Raw genomic sequence first — 17,783 nt, forward strand, 5'->3', positions numbered from 1 at the left:
ATCACAGGTCTCTCTGGACTGAGGGAGATTTATAGCCAGAGGGTGACCACCAGAGAGACGTCTTGGGAAGTTGGCGGCCTTCCCGGGCGTATTTCCAACAAGATGGACCAGTGGTCCGACTTGGTACAAGGCTTCCTGTATCCAACTCATTGCATCAGAAGCAAGGATAAAAGATAGCATACTACTCAGGTTAACTGGAATCCAGTTTCTGAACATTGCAAAAACACATCTTTAAAAAATAATAATCCTGAAAATACATCAGTGTAATTTTTAGAGAGTCAGACTAGAAGCTGGAAGATTGGGGTTCAAATCCTCGCTCAGCTATGAAGCTCACTGGATGAGGCTAGTCTCTGCCTCTCATCTTAACCTTCCTCACAGGGATGTGGTGGGGATTAAATGAGGGTGGATGGAAGCACATACTCCACATTGAGGTCCTTGGAGAAAAAGGTGGGATATAAATGCCATCAAACAATGTTATCAGGATATGAAAGTGTGTGTTTTAGAAATGGACTGCATTGGTTTTTGAGGTTCCGGAGGGTTTGGAGACCCTCTGGAGAAGGTTTTAAGAGGTACAACAGGTGTTGAAGAGGAGGAAGCTGGTGTCCCTCTGGATTCCATGCCGTGCATCTGAATTGTGAGAAACAGAAAATAATTCTTAACGAGTAAAAAATAATGATGGGGATAATTGGGCCCGAGTGCTATGAGGAGGATAATTTTTGGTGTTTTGCTCCCAGCAGAAATGCTTCATTACGATCAAGGGAAGCGATGGGGGAGGGAGATTCATAGAAAAGCAGACAAGTGGAACTTCGCATCTCATGGAAGCGGCTTACAGAGTTTCTGGACATGTGGGATGTTATGTAAGTCAACAGAAATCCTGTTGCTCCCCTTGCTCATTTACACATCTGCCAACTTTCCCCTTTCCAGCTGACAGTCTTCTCTTTTGGAGTGAGTCTGGAAATACGGCCAAGAATGTATTTATTACTACTGCAAATTCTCACAGTGGAAACTCCCACTGAGAATGAATTGAATTCACTGTTCAGTTTTAGGAAGCCCGGCTCTAGCCAAGGCCTTGAGTTCATCTGCTTTTTTGTTGCTGTTGTTGTTCTCTTTAAATGATCATTTGATGATCCTTCCCATTCTCGCTGTAACCACTTGTAGCAATGGAGAGGGGGAATCAATGAAGAGCCCACAGCATATGCCTTGCAGGCAGGCAGGCAGGCAGGCCGGGCGTCCCACTTTGATCTCCAGCTCAGAGAGGTAGCAGGGCAGGGGAACAGTCTCCGGCCAAGAACTTGCAGAGCTTGCAATCAAAATAGACAGAACTAGCCTGCACAGACCAATTGGCCAGTCTTGCCTCCTAATGCCAGGGCAAAGGATGGGATGAACAGCTAATTTTGTCTTGTTTCCGTCTCACTCGCACTCAGCCATAGTGTTTCGAGCAGACTTCTTTTTTGAGAGAATAGACAAAAAAAAAACAACCCACTTTTAAACTGCATGCATTTTGTCTTCCCCTTTTACATAAAACATCCTTTTGAAACCTTTGAAATATATGCATTTGTCTGCAAAACAGGAATTTTGCAAGCATCTTTTATACAGTATAATACAGTGGTACCTCGGGTTTAGAACTAAATTCGTTCTGTAGGTCCATTCTTAACCTGAAACTGTTCTTAACCCGAGGTACCACTTTAGCTAATGGGGCCTCCCGCTGCTGCCGCTGCCACGCAATTTCTGTTCTCATCCTGAAGCCAAGTTCTTAACCCGAGGTACTATTTCTGGGTTAGTGGAGTCTGTAACCTGAAGAGTCTGTAACCTGAAGCATATGTAACCTGAGGTACCACTGTATACAAACTTTTGTGTGACATTTGTGCACACACAAAACGCATCGCAAAATCTGGAGAAGTGTGCATGATCTGATGGTGCACTGCTTTCCAATTCACAAGTAAGTGTGGCAACATCAGATTACAGTGGTTGGTCCACCCCAAAAGCAGACCAAATGAATTCCCCTCCCATCTTTAGTGAAATCTGTTGGGGTAGCAAATTCAGTCCCCCAGCTGTGGATATGAGAGTGAAGGGTGTCACCAAGACTGTGCCCTTTCCAAAGAGCAAGCTCCCCCACCAATCTTATTTGGCTGTAAAGGATACCTTAAAATACTAATTACAGGTAGGTAGCTGTGTTGGTCTGCCGTGGTCAAAACAAAAAAAATATTGAAAATTATTTTGTTAAAATACTAAGCAAGCGCCCTCTTGAACCAGTGTTTGTTAATCAGCTTTAAGACCTGCCTTCAAAGCCGGAGGAAGCAGGAATCCTGATTCCTGAATGGAAACAGATTTTCTCTAGAGACAGTAGATTCTTTGCTAGAGGCAATGGCAACCATCTATCAGGGATGCTGCAAGTCAGCAGTCTGGAACCTCTGAGGCCACTTCAGCCAAGCCATGCCCATCATACATGATGCCAGGTTTGGGGAAAGAAAAGGCACAGCTCAGCCACAAGTCGGTTTGCTGGCACTCTGATCAGTTTATTGGTGAACCCTCCAAACTCCATGCAATGCCCCAAAGTCGGTTTGTGGTGGTGGTTTCACAACCAGCTGGTCAATTTTAGCTTGCAAAGCACAGAGGAGCCATGCTTTTACTCGCAAAGTTCAGTTTCAAATTGTGTGGGACCCAAAAATGGGTCATTGTGATGACAGATGATTGACACATGAGTGGCCTGCAGCTGGTGGGGCGGGGTGGGAGAAATAAGATCAAATTCCCCACCTCTGGTACATTTCCATTTCTGCATTAAGTAGCGGGTCATAGTAGATGATTCCCAAGAACCCTTTCAACTAACCTAGAACCAGAATTCTATTTTCTAACTCTCTCACTGTGTCTGACCCTGTTGTAGCTTCATTCTGAAGGAATGTAGTCTCAGTACACCTGTCCTTTGCTCGCTCGCTCTCTCTCTCTCTCTCTCTCTCTCTCTCTCTCTCTCTCTCTCTCCAGTTCCTATCTTCTTTTCCCCAAAGCTCATATTTGCTAATAATATAATAATTATAATAATTTATTATTTATACCCCACCCATCTGGCTTGGTTTCCCCAGCCACTCTGGGCGGCTCCCAACGGAACATTAAAAACACAATACAGTATTAAACATTAAAAACTTCCCTAAACAGGGCTACATTCAGATGTCTTTTAAAAGTAGGATAGTTGTTTATTTCCTTGACATATGATGGGAGGGCGTTCCACAGGGCGGGTGCCACTACCGAAAAGGCCCTCTGCCTGGTTCCCTGTAACCTCACATCTCACAGTGAGGAAACTGCCAGAAGGCCCTCGGAGCTGGACCTCAGTGTCCAGGTTGAACAATGGGGGTGGAGACGCTCCTTCAGATATACTGGACCAAGGCCGTTTAGGGCTTTAAAGGTCAACACCAACACTTTGAATTGTGCTCAGAAATATACTGGGAGCCAATGTAGGTATTTCAGGACCAGTGTATGGTCTCGGCTGCTCCCAGTCACCAGTCTAGCTGCCACATTATGGATTAATTGCAGTTTCTGGGTCACCTTCAAAGGTAGCCCCACGTAGAGCGCATTGCAGTAGTCCAAGCGGGAGATAACTAGAGCATGCACCACTCTGGCGAGACAGTCTGCGGGCAGATAGGATCTCAGCCTGCATACCAGATGGAGCTGGTAGACAGCTGCCCTGGACACAGAATTGACTGGCGCCTCCATGGACAGCTTGAGTCAAAAATGACTCCCAGGCTGTACACCTGGTCCTTCAGGGGCACAGTTACCCCATTCAAGACCAGGGAGTCCCCCACACCCACCCACCCCCTGTCCCCCAAAAACAGTACTTCTCTCTTGTCAGGATTCAACCTCAATCTGTTAGCCGCCATCCATGCTCCAACCGCCTCCAGGCACTCACACAGGACCTTCACCACCTTCACCTTCCATTTGTTTTGAGGTGGACCACTTTCACAAGCAATTGTGTTCAGGAGACTCTATGCCATTCCCCCCACAAAGCGACTGCCAAAAGCCCTGGTCTCTTCAAGCCTAGACAGAATCAGATGATGGCAGCCATTGTAAATTGTGGTTTGTACATACCGACTGTGCGTGTGAGAGAGATAATGATTTAACGCCTTCAACAAAAGAAATTTTAAAATAGCGTTTACTATTACTCTGCCACCTTCATTGTCTCTCTTCTTGTTTTCTTACACATCTTGTTCTTTGCATTGGGCTATTCCTATCTGTGCAGGGAAGCAGAATCTTGTAAATGTAATGCAGTTGTTTGGGGCATTTATTTTCTTCCACAAACAGCGTTCTCTATTTATAGCATTACCTACACGAAGAAGGAAGAGCAGAGAAAAGGACAGAGGGTGTGCAAAGGCAGATGTGGCAAGGAAGAGGATGCACAGAGAGATCCATGGTGTTCTTCAATGCTGCTTTAGTTGGATTTACCTGGGATATAAGGTAGCCAGTCACAACCCAGAAAGTCCCCCTGTACTGTGGTACCTCAGGTCACAGACGCTTCAGGTTACAGACTCCGCTAACCCAGAAATAGTACCTCAGGTTAAGAAATTTGCTTCAGGATGAAAACAGAAATCGCGCAGCAGCAGCAGGAGGCCCCATTAGCTAAAGTGGTACCTCAGGTTAAGAACAGTTTCAGGTTAAGAACAGACTTCCAGAATGAATTAAGTTCTTAATCCGAGGTACAACTGTACCTTTAAATTCACCACAAAACAGACTTTCCGTCTATTTGCCTCACTTTCCTGGAGTCTTGCTTACCACCAAAGACAGCAGGGCTGCCATTTTAGCTTTCAGTGGGACCGGTGGTGATGAAATAGGAAGCTGAATCAGACAATTGGTCCATCGAGCTCAGTATGGCAGCAGCTCTCCAGGGTTCAGAGAGCAGACTGTAATGTGTATGGGTTGCTCGTGCATAAGTTGCCGCCTCTCCAGGCTTTGTTGCCTTGCTAAACCTTTCAGTCTGGACAGCCCTTCACTTTGTGGCTGCCTCAGTCACTAGCAGAATCCGTCAGTGGGCGTTTCTTAAATCTTTTCCAACATAAACGTTGTTTGACACCCAGTCTCCTCCTATTCTCTCTGCGCAGAAGGCTTCTGCGCAGGGTGGGCGTGGGTAGCGGAGGACCCGTGCTCTCCCCGCTGGTGTCCGGTGAAGAGTCAGCCCCTCTATATCCATCAGCCCCTCTATATCCCTGGTGTTGCACTGATTTGCTTCCCCATCTGCGGAGCTGCCTCTCTCCCTGCTGGGCTCTTCTCCAGCATCATTTGAGAGCCTTCCCTCCGCCTCTAGCTCCGATGTCAGTTCCCTGACACAGACATTCCCATCTCTACTTGGAGATGCCAGGCTTACCACATGGTTAAGCTGCACACAGCAGCTGATGACCAATAGCATAGGCTGGTTTGGACTTATTTGGACATTCTTTTAAGCTAGCCAGTAATTTTTTTTAAGCTGTTCATTTTAAGAATGTTGCTGTGACTGTTCTTCAAAACTACGTAATGCCGTCAAAATATAGCTGCTCCTGAGGAAGGCTGAGGACTCCCCTTTATTGGAGCTTTTTAAGCAGCAGTTGGATGGCCATCTGTCGGGGACTTTTTAGCCGAGATTTCTGCATTGCAAGGGGTTGGATTGTTAGGATTTTGATCTATCCGAGCTGCTCCAGCTTGAGAAAAGAAGTCTGTATTATCTCTTCCTTCTGAGTACTGCTGGAAGTTGGTTTCACTTCTGTATTGTGTCACTGTTCTGTACTGGTTCTGTACTGGTGTTCAGAGAGCACAGACGTACTGATGGATTCCCTGAATATAAGACTGTAAATAAAGTAGTTTAGAACTACAATTGAGTCTTTCTTCTGCTATGATATACCAGAAGACTAGTGTGCTCTTTTCAGGAGAGAAGGGTCACTTATTACTGGTCTCTCTGGACTGAGGGAGATTTACAGCCATAGAGGACCACCGGAGAGACACTCTGAAGACTTGGGAAGGTAGCAGCCTTCCCAGGGCGTTTTTCCAACATGGACTAGATGATGCTTGGGGTCCCCTTCCAACTCTACAATTCTCCAAAATGATGCTCTTGTGTGGGAGGGGGATTGACTCAATACCAGGGGAAAGTTGTGGCTGCCCCATTCCCCCATCCAGCTCCCCATTTAAGGGAACTACAGAATTTCCAGAGCTTCTCCATTTGTGTCATGGTGGAAGGAAAACACACCAGAGAAAACAAGTGGCATGCTTGTTTTTCCCACTTCCTAAAACACGGGCAGACATGCACACCTCTGCATCCAGGATCCTGCTCAGATGCGAGAATCTTGGAAGGCATTCCTGTTCACCCCCGAGGCACTGTGAGCTGCACCCACTGAAATCCCTACCCATTTTGCAAGCACATAGCCTTAATGTGGAAATCTCACATGACTTTATAGAACAAAGCAATCCCAGTCAAAGCCAGGAATCCTTGATAGGCAACCACCCGGCATCTTCTTACCAACTTTTCGTGAAAGAAAGTCCACCACCTTCTGAAGCAATCATATACGGTAGATATTGCGTTTTTGCTCATAAAGAGTTGACACCTTGAAGAAAATGTTCCAACTAACATTTGCAAAAAAAAAGCCTGAAACATTTCTGTTAGGGATTGTAGGAAAAGACCTGCCAAGGAAATGGAAGAATATCTTCATGTATGCGACAACGGCGGCAAGAGTCTTAATAGCACAAGGATGGAAGAACGAAGAAATCCCGACCAAAGAACTATGGCAAGAGAAAATGATGGACTACGTGGAACTGGCGAAACTGACACACAAACTGTGTGATAAGGACAACTGTGACTTTAAAGAAGAATGGGAACCTTTTACAAAGTATTTAAAGAAACAACAAACTGAGCTGGACTCCTTGGCAGGTTTTGAATAAACGTACACAAATTTATTAATGGTAATATATAGATAGATAAATTAAGGATCTTTACAATTTTATAGTATGCACAGATTAACATGTGCTGAAAAACCAGAGAGAGATGAGGGAAGTCTGGGGGTGGGAGGGTGGGGATCTGGTTTGGGGAGGGGGAGGGAAAAAATAGGGGGGGAATGAGGATGATATGTTTTTGATAAATGGTTATGCTGAAATTCTTAATAAAAAATTATATATATATACAAAAAGAGTTGACGCCATCTTTGATTACTAACTGGCAGGCTCCTGTGACGTTGGGTTTACTTGTATGCATTGCGGGAAATCCTATTTAGTGGCCACAGGGTGCCCTTCTTCTCCCAGAGTAAGTTCCTCTGAGAGCCTACATTGCTAGTAACATGGCATAATTATTTACTTTAAAATTCATAGAATTGTAGAGTTGGAAGGGACCCCATGGGTCATCTAGTCCAACCCCCGGCAATGCAGCGGTTCGATGGCCAAGTTTAGATTTGCAGTGGTGCCTCGCAAGACGAAATTAAGCTTAGCGGCTTAGCGGCTATTAACGGCTTAGCGGCTTTAAGAAAAAGGAAACAAACTCGCAAGAACTCGCAAGACGTTTCGTCTTGCGAAGCAAGCCCATAGGGAAATTCGTCTTGCGGAACGACTCATAAACGGAAAGCTCTTTCGTCTAGCAAGTTTTTCGTCTTGCGAGGCATTCGTCTTGCGGGGCACCACTGTAGTTAGGTTACATTTATTTATTTTTTAAAGGTAACTTTCCGATCGCCTGATTTTCCCCCACACTGCTACATCAGTGATGGCTCAATGTACGCAAGACTATATCCTTCCTCTCCATGTTGCTTTCTTCCTGTGTGTTTGCAAAGAGATGAAAAACTGCAGGAACTCACAGGAAAAGGCCATGACCCACCCATCCCCTCCCTCCTCCCTCCAGCCTGCGTATTCTGCTATTTCGGGCATCAACCTAATTACCAGGAGCTGTAAATTAACCAAACCGCTATCCCGCTCCAATTATAAAAGTGTCCTTCCTTGGGCCATTTGTCTTATTTGACCTTCAAAACACAATCGTACCTCAATCCTTCGGTTCTAGCTGGGAAGCTTTGCAAGTGATGTGCGCGACAGCCAATTAAAAATCCATGTGCGTGCGGGAGTGTGTGCGGTGCTTTTGAAAGCTATTGTTGTAAATTCTGTGGAATGGTTATTGGAGTGGTTGCTGGTACAAACAAAGGCCGGCTCATACTACCTAGTGTAGGGTGTTGCCATGAACACAAAACATTCCTGAAGCTGACCGGGGACACAACCTTGGCCTACATTTTGTATATCACTCAGTTAATTGCCAGGGTTTGGCTTGGCTTCCCGTCTTTCGTTTTCTTTACAAGTTATTTGGACGTTTTGCCAGAATTATTCGAATGAAGTATACACGGAGGAGCGCAGGAAATGGCATTATGCAGATGCAGACAAATTGTTCCATCTTGTTCAGTATTTTCTGCACCACGGGGGAGAACCTCGAGCTCATGGTTAGCTCAGTCGGTACAGTTAAAGGCCAGGGTCGAGAGTTTGAACCCCACATTGGGCGAAAGATTCCTGCATTGCAGGGGTTTGGACTAGATGGCTTTGGGGTACCTTCCAAAACTCTATGATTCCATGGGCCTCCATGTCATGGTCTGGTCTATGGGCGATCGAAGTCCCGGCTGAAAACGTTGGGACCGGGGGCAAGATGGCAGCGTGGGAGCAGGAACGGGAGTCCAGAAGCCAGGGGTCCGAGGGTCAGGAAGCAGGGAGTCATGAAGTCAAGGGTCCAAGGGTCAAGAAGCAAGGAGTCACAACGACAAGGGTCCGCAGGTCGGGAAGCAAGGAGTCAAGGAGCCAAGGTCCGAGTCCGTGTTGTAATGGCAAAGAGCCGAAGGGAAATGGTGACCTTATATCCCTTCCCGGCTCTTGCCACCAGGTGCAGTGAGTTACCAAGCGGCCTCACCTGTGCGGCCATGCCTTGCCTCTCCAGAAGAAACTTAGGAAGGCCCCAGTCCTGCGAAGCCCTACTGGTCACAGGGCCTGGCTCCTACATGCACTCCTGACACTCCAAGAGTTCTAGATTGGCCTGTGAGGCTGTTTGTTTCCCCTACGCTCAGCTCACTTGCCCCATACGTCAGGTCACAGAAAGCTAGGTGTGGCTACCATTTGCTCCCAATTCCTCTAAAAGTAAGGATTGCATTCAGTGTCTTTCCCATTTGTCCAAGACCGGTTACACCTGGAAGTTTTTGACAGCAGCTGACCCCTGCCACAAGAAGGGCTTTCTTTCTGTGCTGAATTCAGTGCCAAAAGCCAGCCCTGCTTTCCACAAGGAAAGCCGCACAAGAGTTCTTCTTTCGCAGCCACAGTCTGGAATCTTTTGCGGCCCCAACTTTAATTAAAGTCGGAGTTGGAAAGGAAGAATTCAGAGCGCATGTCAAGAGGAAGGAGAAGAGTTTGGATATGATATCCTGCTTTATCACTACCCGAAGGAGTCTCAAAGTGGCTAACATTCTCCTTTCCCTTTCTCCCCCACAACAAACACTCTGTGAGTGAGTGGGGCTGAGAGACTTCAGAGAAGTGTGACTGGCCCAAGGTCACCCAGCAGCTGTATGTGGAGGAGCGGGGAAGCAAACCCAGTTCACCAGATTATGAGTCTAGCACTCTTAACCACTACACCACACTGGCTCACTGCCACATTGACTGAGGTGAATGAAAGGCAGGCAGTGCCACCCACTTGTCAGGGACAGCTCATGAATGGTGGGCAAGACTTGGACTTGGGAGACCAGGGTTCGAATCCCCACTCAGTCATGAAGCTTGCTGGGTGCCCTTGGGCCAGTCACTATTTCTCAGCCTTACCTACCTCACAGGGTTGTTGTGAGGATAAAATGGGGAAGAAAAGAACCACCTGAAGCTCATTGGAAGAAAGAGCAGTATATAAACATAATAAATAATAATAAAAATAATAAATTACACTGGATGGCTGCAGGACGTCAGACAAGGGACATTCTCCTCCCTATTTGGAGGTACCATGGATTGAACTTGAGACCGACTGCATGCAAGTCAGATGCTCTGCCACTGAGGCATGCAGTTCCCCAAATTGCGAGTAAAAATCAGTAGCCACATTTCCACTGACTGAGCACAGTTCCATAGTTTAGTCATGTACACGCACCAAACGTAGAGCTCAGCCCCATCATCCTAAGGTACAGTGGTATCTCGGGTTACAGACGGTTCAGGTTACAGAGTCCGCTAAACCAGAAATAGTACCTTGGGTTAAGAACTTTGTTTCAGGATGAGAACAGAAATTGTACAGTGGCAGCAAGAGGCCCCATTAGCTAAAGTGGTACCTCAGGTTAAGAACAGTTTCAGGTTAAGAACAGACCTCCGGAACCAATTACGTACGTAACCAGAGGTACCACTATAGTTCAGTTTTCACTTCTATTGAAACTTCCCAAACCTAAATGTGAACCAAAAGGCAGCTATCCTTAAACTTTTCACACTTTTACGAAATGGCAGTGTCGTTACTGAACAAACAAAAACCCAACTGTGTGCAAAAAAAAGGGACGTTGGGGAAATGGACACAAAGATGTATACACCAGGGAAAATAATGAACAAATATGCATTCTGTTAGTGGAAATTGCTTGCAAAACCGCATATATTAGGAGGAATGCACACAGAAATGTCCATGCAGACATTTTCATGGGGAATCCAAAGGTGAAACTGGAATTGACAAATCTTTCCACCCACAAGGCAATGAGGCATGTTGCACCATGAAGTTGCTTTGTGGCGTGGTTCTTCCTTAGCTCCCACCTACACAGGTTCTGTGGAGCCAAGATACCTGAAGGGCATGAGAAAAACGAAAGATACTTCCAAGGATGAACGCAGCAGCAGCAACAGCTGGTACTGCCATCACAACTACTCTCTGTACCACAATTTTAATGCAAGGTTATGATTAGATAAAACTGCCATATACTGTCAGACCACCAAGCCCAGGCGTGGAAAACTGGTAGATCTCCCAATGTTTTCCCTATTTTGCATTTTATTTTTAAATTTGTATCCCGCCCTTCCTCCTAAAGGAGCCCAGGGCAACAACCAACAGCAACGTCTTAGGAACAATTCCAGTACAGAAGGGAGACTGGGAAAGATCTCTGCTTAAAAGGCTTGCTGAAAGAGGAAGGACTTCAGCTGGCACCAAAAGAGAGACAGAGAGACAGTGAGCAGAGATAGAACCTGTCTAATGTTGAAGAGGAGGGAATTCCAAGGGGCAGGTGCCACAACACTAAAGGCCCCTTTCCAACACTGTGCAGAACAGATCTCCTGATAAGACAGCATCTGCAGGAGGCAATGGGGCTTCTACTTAGCTTTCATAGTCCATTGTTGGTCATGTTTTTCTGCCCCATCAGACCTGCCTTGGTAGTGGAATGCAGAGTGGAACCTCTGCAGCTGATGGCCAAGTTCATGTGGGAGGAGGCGGTCCTTTGAATATCCTAGTCCCAAACCCTTTGAGCCTTTGTAGATGGTACTGTATTGGCCTGAATATAAGCCGCACCCGAATATAAGCTGCACCTTTAAAATTGGAGGGGGGGAAATACCCCAATATAAGCCGCTCCCTTCCTTACTGCTCCTGGCTGCATACTGGGCAGGGGGGAGCCACGCTGTGCTGCCAGTGGCCTTTATTCTACCTTGCTCTCCCCCTTCCCAGCCTTGGGAGAGAGGATCGGGGACTATGCGTGGGGTGTGGGGCGGGCACAGCTTTGCCGTGCTCCTGGTGCTGTTTGCCCCGCGCTCCTGGCTGCATACCGTATGGTTTCGAATATAAGTTGCACTTTAACTTTTTGCAGTTGGAATTTGGGGGGAAAGTGTGGCTTATATTCGGGCCAATACGGTAATAATCAGCACCTTGAATTGCATCTGGAGAAATGAATTAGAAGCCAGATTGGTGTGATACTGTAAGAAAAACATATACAGTGGACCCTCAGGTTGCGAACATTATCTGTGCGGGATGCACATTCGCAACCTGCAGCGTTCACAACCCGTGTCTGCACGTCTGCACATGCACGGGTTGCAATTCAGCATTCTGCGCATGAGCAAAACACAATTTAGCACTTCTGCGCATGCGCAACCGCCAAAACCCGGAAGTAACCCATTCTGGTACTTCTGGTTTCGGCAGTCGGTAACCCGAAAAAACACAACCTGAAGCGGCTGTAACCCGAGGTATGACTGTACCAGAAAGTATTCCGGCCACAGCATTTTGCACCACCTGTGCATTTTTAGGGTTTTTTTTTTATCTAAGACACTCTTCCCAAACCTTGGGTCCCCAGATGTTGCTGGACTCCAGCTTCTTTCACCCCGCCCCCAACAAGTCTGGCCAATGGTCAGGAACGTTGGGAATTGTAATCCAGAAACATCTGGGGAGTCAGGTGTGGGGAAGGCTATTCTAACATGTGTATCTTGCCCTTCCTCTGTAATGACATAGACCCCTCTCCCAGATGCACAGAGTTATATTTCTAAAATTAAAACAGATTTGGGATATGTTTTCCCAAAGCAAAAAACCCCCAACTTTTTCATACAGAGACAGTGTGAATGACAGAGAACTGAACAGGGGTCTGAGGCCGGAAGGGGAGGGGCGAGCTATGGTTCTCCAGATGTTGTGGGACTGGCTGGGTCTGATGGGACTTGGATTCCAACATCTGGAGAGCCACAGGTTCCTCAAATCTGCTTTAAGGCTTGGTCATCAAGTCTGGCAACACTCTGAAAATATCTGAGTCTTTTGGAAAAACACACACATTTGTGAGAAACATCTGAAAACCACATTAGACAAACTCCGATTGTGATGGATGGAAAAAATAAAAATACAATAACGAAGCAATAAATTGGGGGGAAAAATATAAAAAAGGAAGGAAAAAAGGAGTCTCCATAGCAATTTTAACTACAGGAATAAATGCTCCAGACTTGATGAATTTTTAATACAGCAGTGTTGACAGATATAGAATTCAAAGGATGCTCAGATAATGAAGTTGGGGGAAGTGTCATCAAGTCTCTCCTTTAGAATACCCAAATATTTAGCTCATCCGACTGAAAATACTGTCCAGAGAGCAGTCATTCAACTATCTGTCAGGGTCCATCTCTCAATAAAGGGAAATATGAAAGGGAGAAGGAAGTAGAGCAGGTTTTGTTGGGGCGCAAGGATTCTTGCACAGAGGGGCATCACATACCTATGACATTTTCAAAGCCTTTTCCCCCAGTAGGTCATATTAGGGGGCTCATGGGACTCACCTCCATGTGTTGAAAGGTGTGGATGAGGTTGAAAAGCCACGCGGAGAAGCTCAGTGCCCCCACCACTGCATGGCACTGCCCCACACAAACACCCAACACCCACCTGCTCAAGCTACATCAGAACAGGGTCCCTCCTCATGTACATGACTAGAGCTCCCCTGTATCAGTAGACAAGTAGAATGCCTCTTGGCATAGCTTTGGCATGCAGGAATCAAGGTAGCAAGGTGGCGATGTGGAAGAAGGCGGGCTTTGCCTGCGCAACCCTGTACTTCTTTCAATGTGTGGAGTGGATTGGGGAGGGACACACCCTTTTTAATCACACTGTTGTTATGCAAAAATAGTGAAATACACTCAGAGTCGAGAGTGGATTTCATGCTCTTTATTCGGCTCATAGTGGTGAGGAGGAATGGAAGTTCCCCCAGAATGTCTGCTTTATATACATTATTTACACAATGAGCCCCACGTGATTGGCTAATTCTGGGGTTCTCCTGTAGGCCAATCAGGTTGCGGATTCACTTCCACCTGGAGCTGGATTGGGTGGCTCCTGTGGACCAATCAGACTGCTGCATTCTGGGTCCTATTGTTCTAGGACCAATCAGACTGCTGCATTCTGAATCCTATTGTTCTAGGACCAATCAGACTGCTGCATTATGGATCCTATTCAATTCAGTACATAACACATAGTGAAGGTACGTAGACAGTCTTACCTCTTATATTCTGCATCAATCACCTGATCTCTGTAGAAGAAGACCCCAAAACAGAATGGCGACGCCAGCTATCTTCAAGGTGCCATGGCCTTCATCCAGAATGATGGGCACCTCAAGAACTGAGAATGGGTCCATGCCTGCAAAAGACAAAAGAAGTTTCCAGTTTCAACAGTCCCCCATCTAGGAACATAGGCATCTTCCCCATACCGAGTTAGACCATTGCTCCATCTGTCTCAGTATTGTCTACACTGACTTGCAGTAGCGCTCCAGGGTTTTGTACAAGGGGTACCCCCCCCCCGATATGCCAGGAATTGGACTGGTCCCTTCTGCATTCACATCAGGTTCTCACGCAAAGTGGCCCTCTCTGCTAAGGAACAGAGCGCCTGGCAATGTCCTCAGGGAGATATAGGGCCCCTCCGGATGATGAGGCACTCTCCAAAGCCACTGCAATCTCTGTGTTATGTCAGAGAGAGAACATGAAGAAACAATCCATTAATGGCATTCTACTCCAGTGAGATTGGGTGCCACTGGCCCCAAATGTTAAAGGGTTGCAGTTAATTGGGCACTTACATTATGGTTACCAGATTTTTTTCTCAATGAATCCGGGGACACTTTATTTATTTATTTATTTTGAAGCTGAGTAGGAATAGGGAGTCGGTAGTGGGGATGGTGAGGCAAAAGACCCTGGGCCCAAGCACACATGCATATTGTATGAAGGTGCAAAGTCCTTCTTTCACACCCTGTGAAACATAAATGCGCAGAGTTGTTTTTTTTTAAAAAAAAAAGGGCAACGGCACGCTGCCCGCCCATGACTCCCCGATCTCCTTCCTGCTTCCCCCTTTGTTTTGACAGATCAGGGGAGGCTTGGGAATCACAGGCAGGTGGTGGCTGTTGCCCAGGAGGGGCCAGCCTGGTAGCGCAGTTGGCTCTGGCTGGCTTCAGGAGATGCTCGCTGCCCTGGCGCAGGAAAAATGGTGGGCACCACGGCAGCGGGCAGCTCCTGAAGCCAGCCAGAGCCAACTGCGCTACCAGTCTGGCTCCGGGCTGCTGAGGCTGCTGCTGCCCCATTTCCTGGGAACAGATTTGCAAATCTGGGGAAGTAACGGGGACGGAATTTGTCCAGGAACAGATTTGCAAATCTGGGGATTGTCCCCAGGAACCGGGGACATCCGTTAACCCTAACTTACACTCATCTGTGGTGGGAGCAATGGCATCAGAACAGGGAGGCCAGGGGTGGTGTGCCCCAGGTTCCATGTCTGCGGGGGTGACAAGAAGTCACCCTGCGGGGGCTCACAGTGGTGCAACCAGCCATTGCGCCGCCACAGCCACATGTGGAGGATCCTCCATTTGCGGCTGCAGCCACGAGCAGAGGATTCCGGCATCGTCCGTATGGCGCTGGAGCAGTGGCACCGGCAAACCGCTATGTACAGCGTATGTGTGGCGTCGCTACGTACAGCACATGCGTCATATTTAGCGATGCCGCACATGCGCCCTACATAGCAACACCCGCCCCAGGTGTCACAACGCTTTCCTTCGCCCCTGGGTGGAAGTGTCTGCAGATAGTTGCTGCCAGGCCTGTGGTAATAGAGAAGCAATAGGACTCTTACTGTTGACCTCTAGCACCATAGTAAATGTTGGACAATTGCCATTGCAGGTAAACTTACACATGAAATCCATGCCAACAAAGGACAAGCAAGACAGGATGCCTTTTATTTATCTGAATAAATAACTGAATAAATAAATAACTGAAAAGACTGACCATGCAAGGACCCTTCCAGCCCAGTCTGGAAACAAATAATTAAAGATTCAATAATTAACGGTTCGAGCGTTTGGAGAATCATCACCAGTTAATGTCATTTATGATGCATCAAGTCCCTCCATCTGACAAATATGATAATGGTGATTGCCTTCTCCCATATTAGACCCATAATGAGAGAGAATATTATGCCAGCTCAGCTGTAACACTGTTGTGGTTCCCAAGCCCTTCATGTGGCCTGGAGTTTAATTTGTTTGTTGCAGGTGGTGAGGAGGAGCTCCTCAAAGAGTAGGGCTCAAGCAAATAAGGAGGCCCAAGTATTTGCAAAGACTCATGCTTTAGAAAGAGGTCAAGTCAGGAAGGTTAAGCCCAATGCAAAAATATAATTGCTCCATCTGGTAATTGCTGGTGCAACTCTGTTGCAATTCAGAGACATAAAGGCTATCATAAGACAGTCTCTGGAAAAGTGGATTTATCTATTAAGTTTATATCTGACCTCCAGTATATCTCAGGGAGCTCAAGATGGAGTATGTGGTCCCCTTCCCCTCATTTTACCTTCCCAACAATCCTAGGAGGTAGGATAGACCAAGTCAGAGGCAATGATTTTCGCATCTTCCCCCTGCACTTGAGGAGCTCTCCTCAGTTCTCCATCCAAGTTGCAGCAACTGCTGCCTTATCTACTGGGTTGAAGCCACCAACTCTTCAGTATTCCCAACTTTGGACTTGCTGCAACCTGCCCCTGAACCCTATCTCCTAGAGCAGAACCCAAGTGCCAAATATTTCCATATTAACAGCAATTGGGGATGAAGTGCACACATCTTCGAAAACCACATCTGTTCACAAGAGCTGGAAAATGTGCATCGACCAGATCATTGGACTTAAATGGAAGCCATTGCTCAAATTAATACTGGCAGTTTCCCATGCTTCATGCTGCATTAACCAGATTCACAAGTTTTCGTCTTTTAAAAAGCGCACAGATTAGCATGATTTGTATAAGCAACCTTCAGCACAGGGCACTTCTGTGAGGAACTGCCTAACTCAGCGATATCAGGTCAAAACAAAGAAAGTTCACCTTGTGACGTATTTTCAAAATTGCAAACACAAAATTTAAAACCGCATAGTTCCATCTTCTAACCAGCATCGAAGAACAAAACTCCTCCATTATATAAAATTTCCCCACCCCAAAATAACAGAAGCAGCAACCACAGTAAGCAACATTAAAACCATCACATGTAAAGAGGATATTCCTTCTAAATCTATAAAACAGCACTGCTGCTAAATTAATAAAACTATTAAATACCACTGAAAATTACTGAAAAGCCTGGGGGGAGAGAGAAAGAATTTTACACAACTGTTGTATACACAACAGAGGAATTTCCAAACATGCTTTGCTTTCACTGTAGGCAAAATGTCAACAAGAAAGCATATTTTGGGGGCCCCTCCCCAAAACAAGAACCACCAGGGTAACTTATCACTTGCCGCGAGTTTATTTGCAGCACTGAGACACATGCTAGCTGGCATTTCTGGAGTTAAAAATATTTGCTATATCTAAAAAGAATATCCATCACCCAGTTACTGAGCACTAAAATTTATGCTGCGGCTGCTATTAGCTTTGCATATACTTTACAACCAGATAAAATCACATTGGTTTCTTTCCCTTCCCTCGCTCGCTAGTTCAGCAAATCTTTATAAAATATGCCATGCCCGAGAATAATATGGCTATCCAGCTTCTTCCGTTAATCTTTCGCTAATTTCCATTCTTTCAATATATCTCAAAATAGCTTCCTTGATTTGTTATTCATAGTAGCAGCTATTTGTTCATTTTCTTACAATCCTCCCAGGATACCTGGCCCGTTTCTCTCAATGCCATGACCGTACTGTAGATATTCCACCGCTAAGCAGGATTTCATTATTATAGGAGGATTTGAGGGGCAACGTGACATGAAGGTGAAGTTTGTACCACTTTAACTGTACGCAGCAGTTTCATCTTGGCTCTGCAGTCTTCTAGTGCAGTCCTAGACATACCTACTCTATGGTTCTCTGACCACAGGTTTCCCATTCCTGGTCTAGCCAAAAGGGGACTGGCAGAAGCAGGAAGTGAGAAGAGTGCTGTGGTGCTCAGGTCCTGTTTGCAGGCT

General features: G+C 46.3%; 1 protein-coding gene across 1 annotated transcript in view; it reads right to left on the minus strand.

Annotated features, from left to right (window-relative positions):
* ARHGAP24 (Rho GTPase activating protein 24) overlaps positions 1–17,783 on the minus strand; it is a 461,665-nt gene that overhangs the window by 397,617 nt on the left and 46,265 nt on the right. The window contains exon 2 of the mRNA XM_081207048.1: positions 13,890–14,026. Within this exon, the coding sequence (XP_081063174.1) occupies positions 13,890–13,905 (16 nt within the window). The 5' untranslated portion in view covers positions 13,906–14,026. The remainder of the gene's footprint in view (positions 1–13,889; positions 14,027–17,783) is intronic.

Source organism: Podarcis bocagei (genome assembly GCF_964188305.1).
Source record: "Podarcis bocagei genome assembly, chromosome: 9".
Classification (NCBI taxonomy): Eukaryota; Metazoa; Chordata; class Lepidosauria; order Squamata; family Lacertidae; genus Podarcis; species Podarcis bocagei.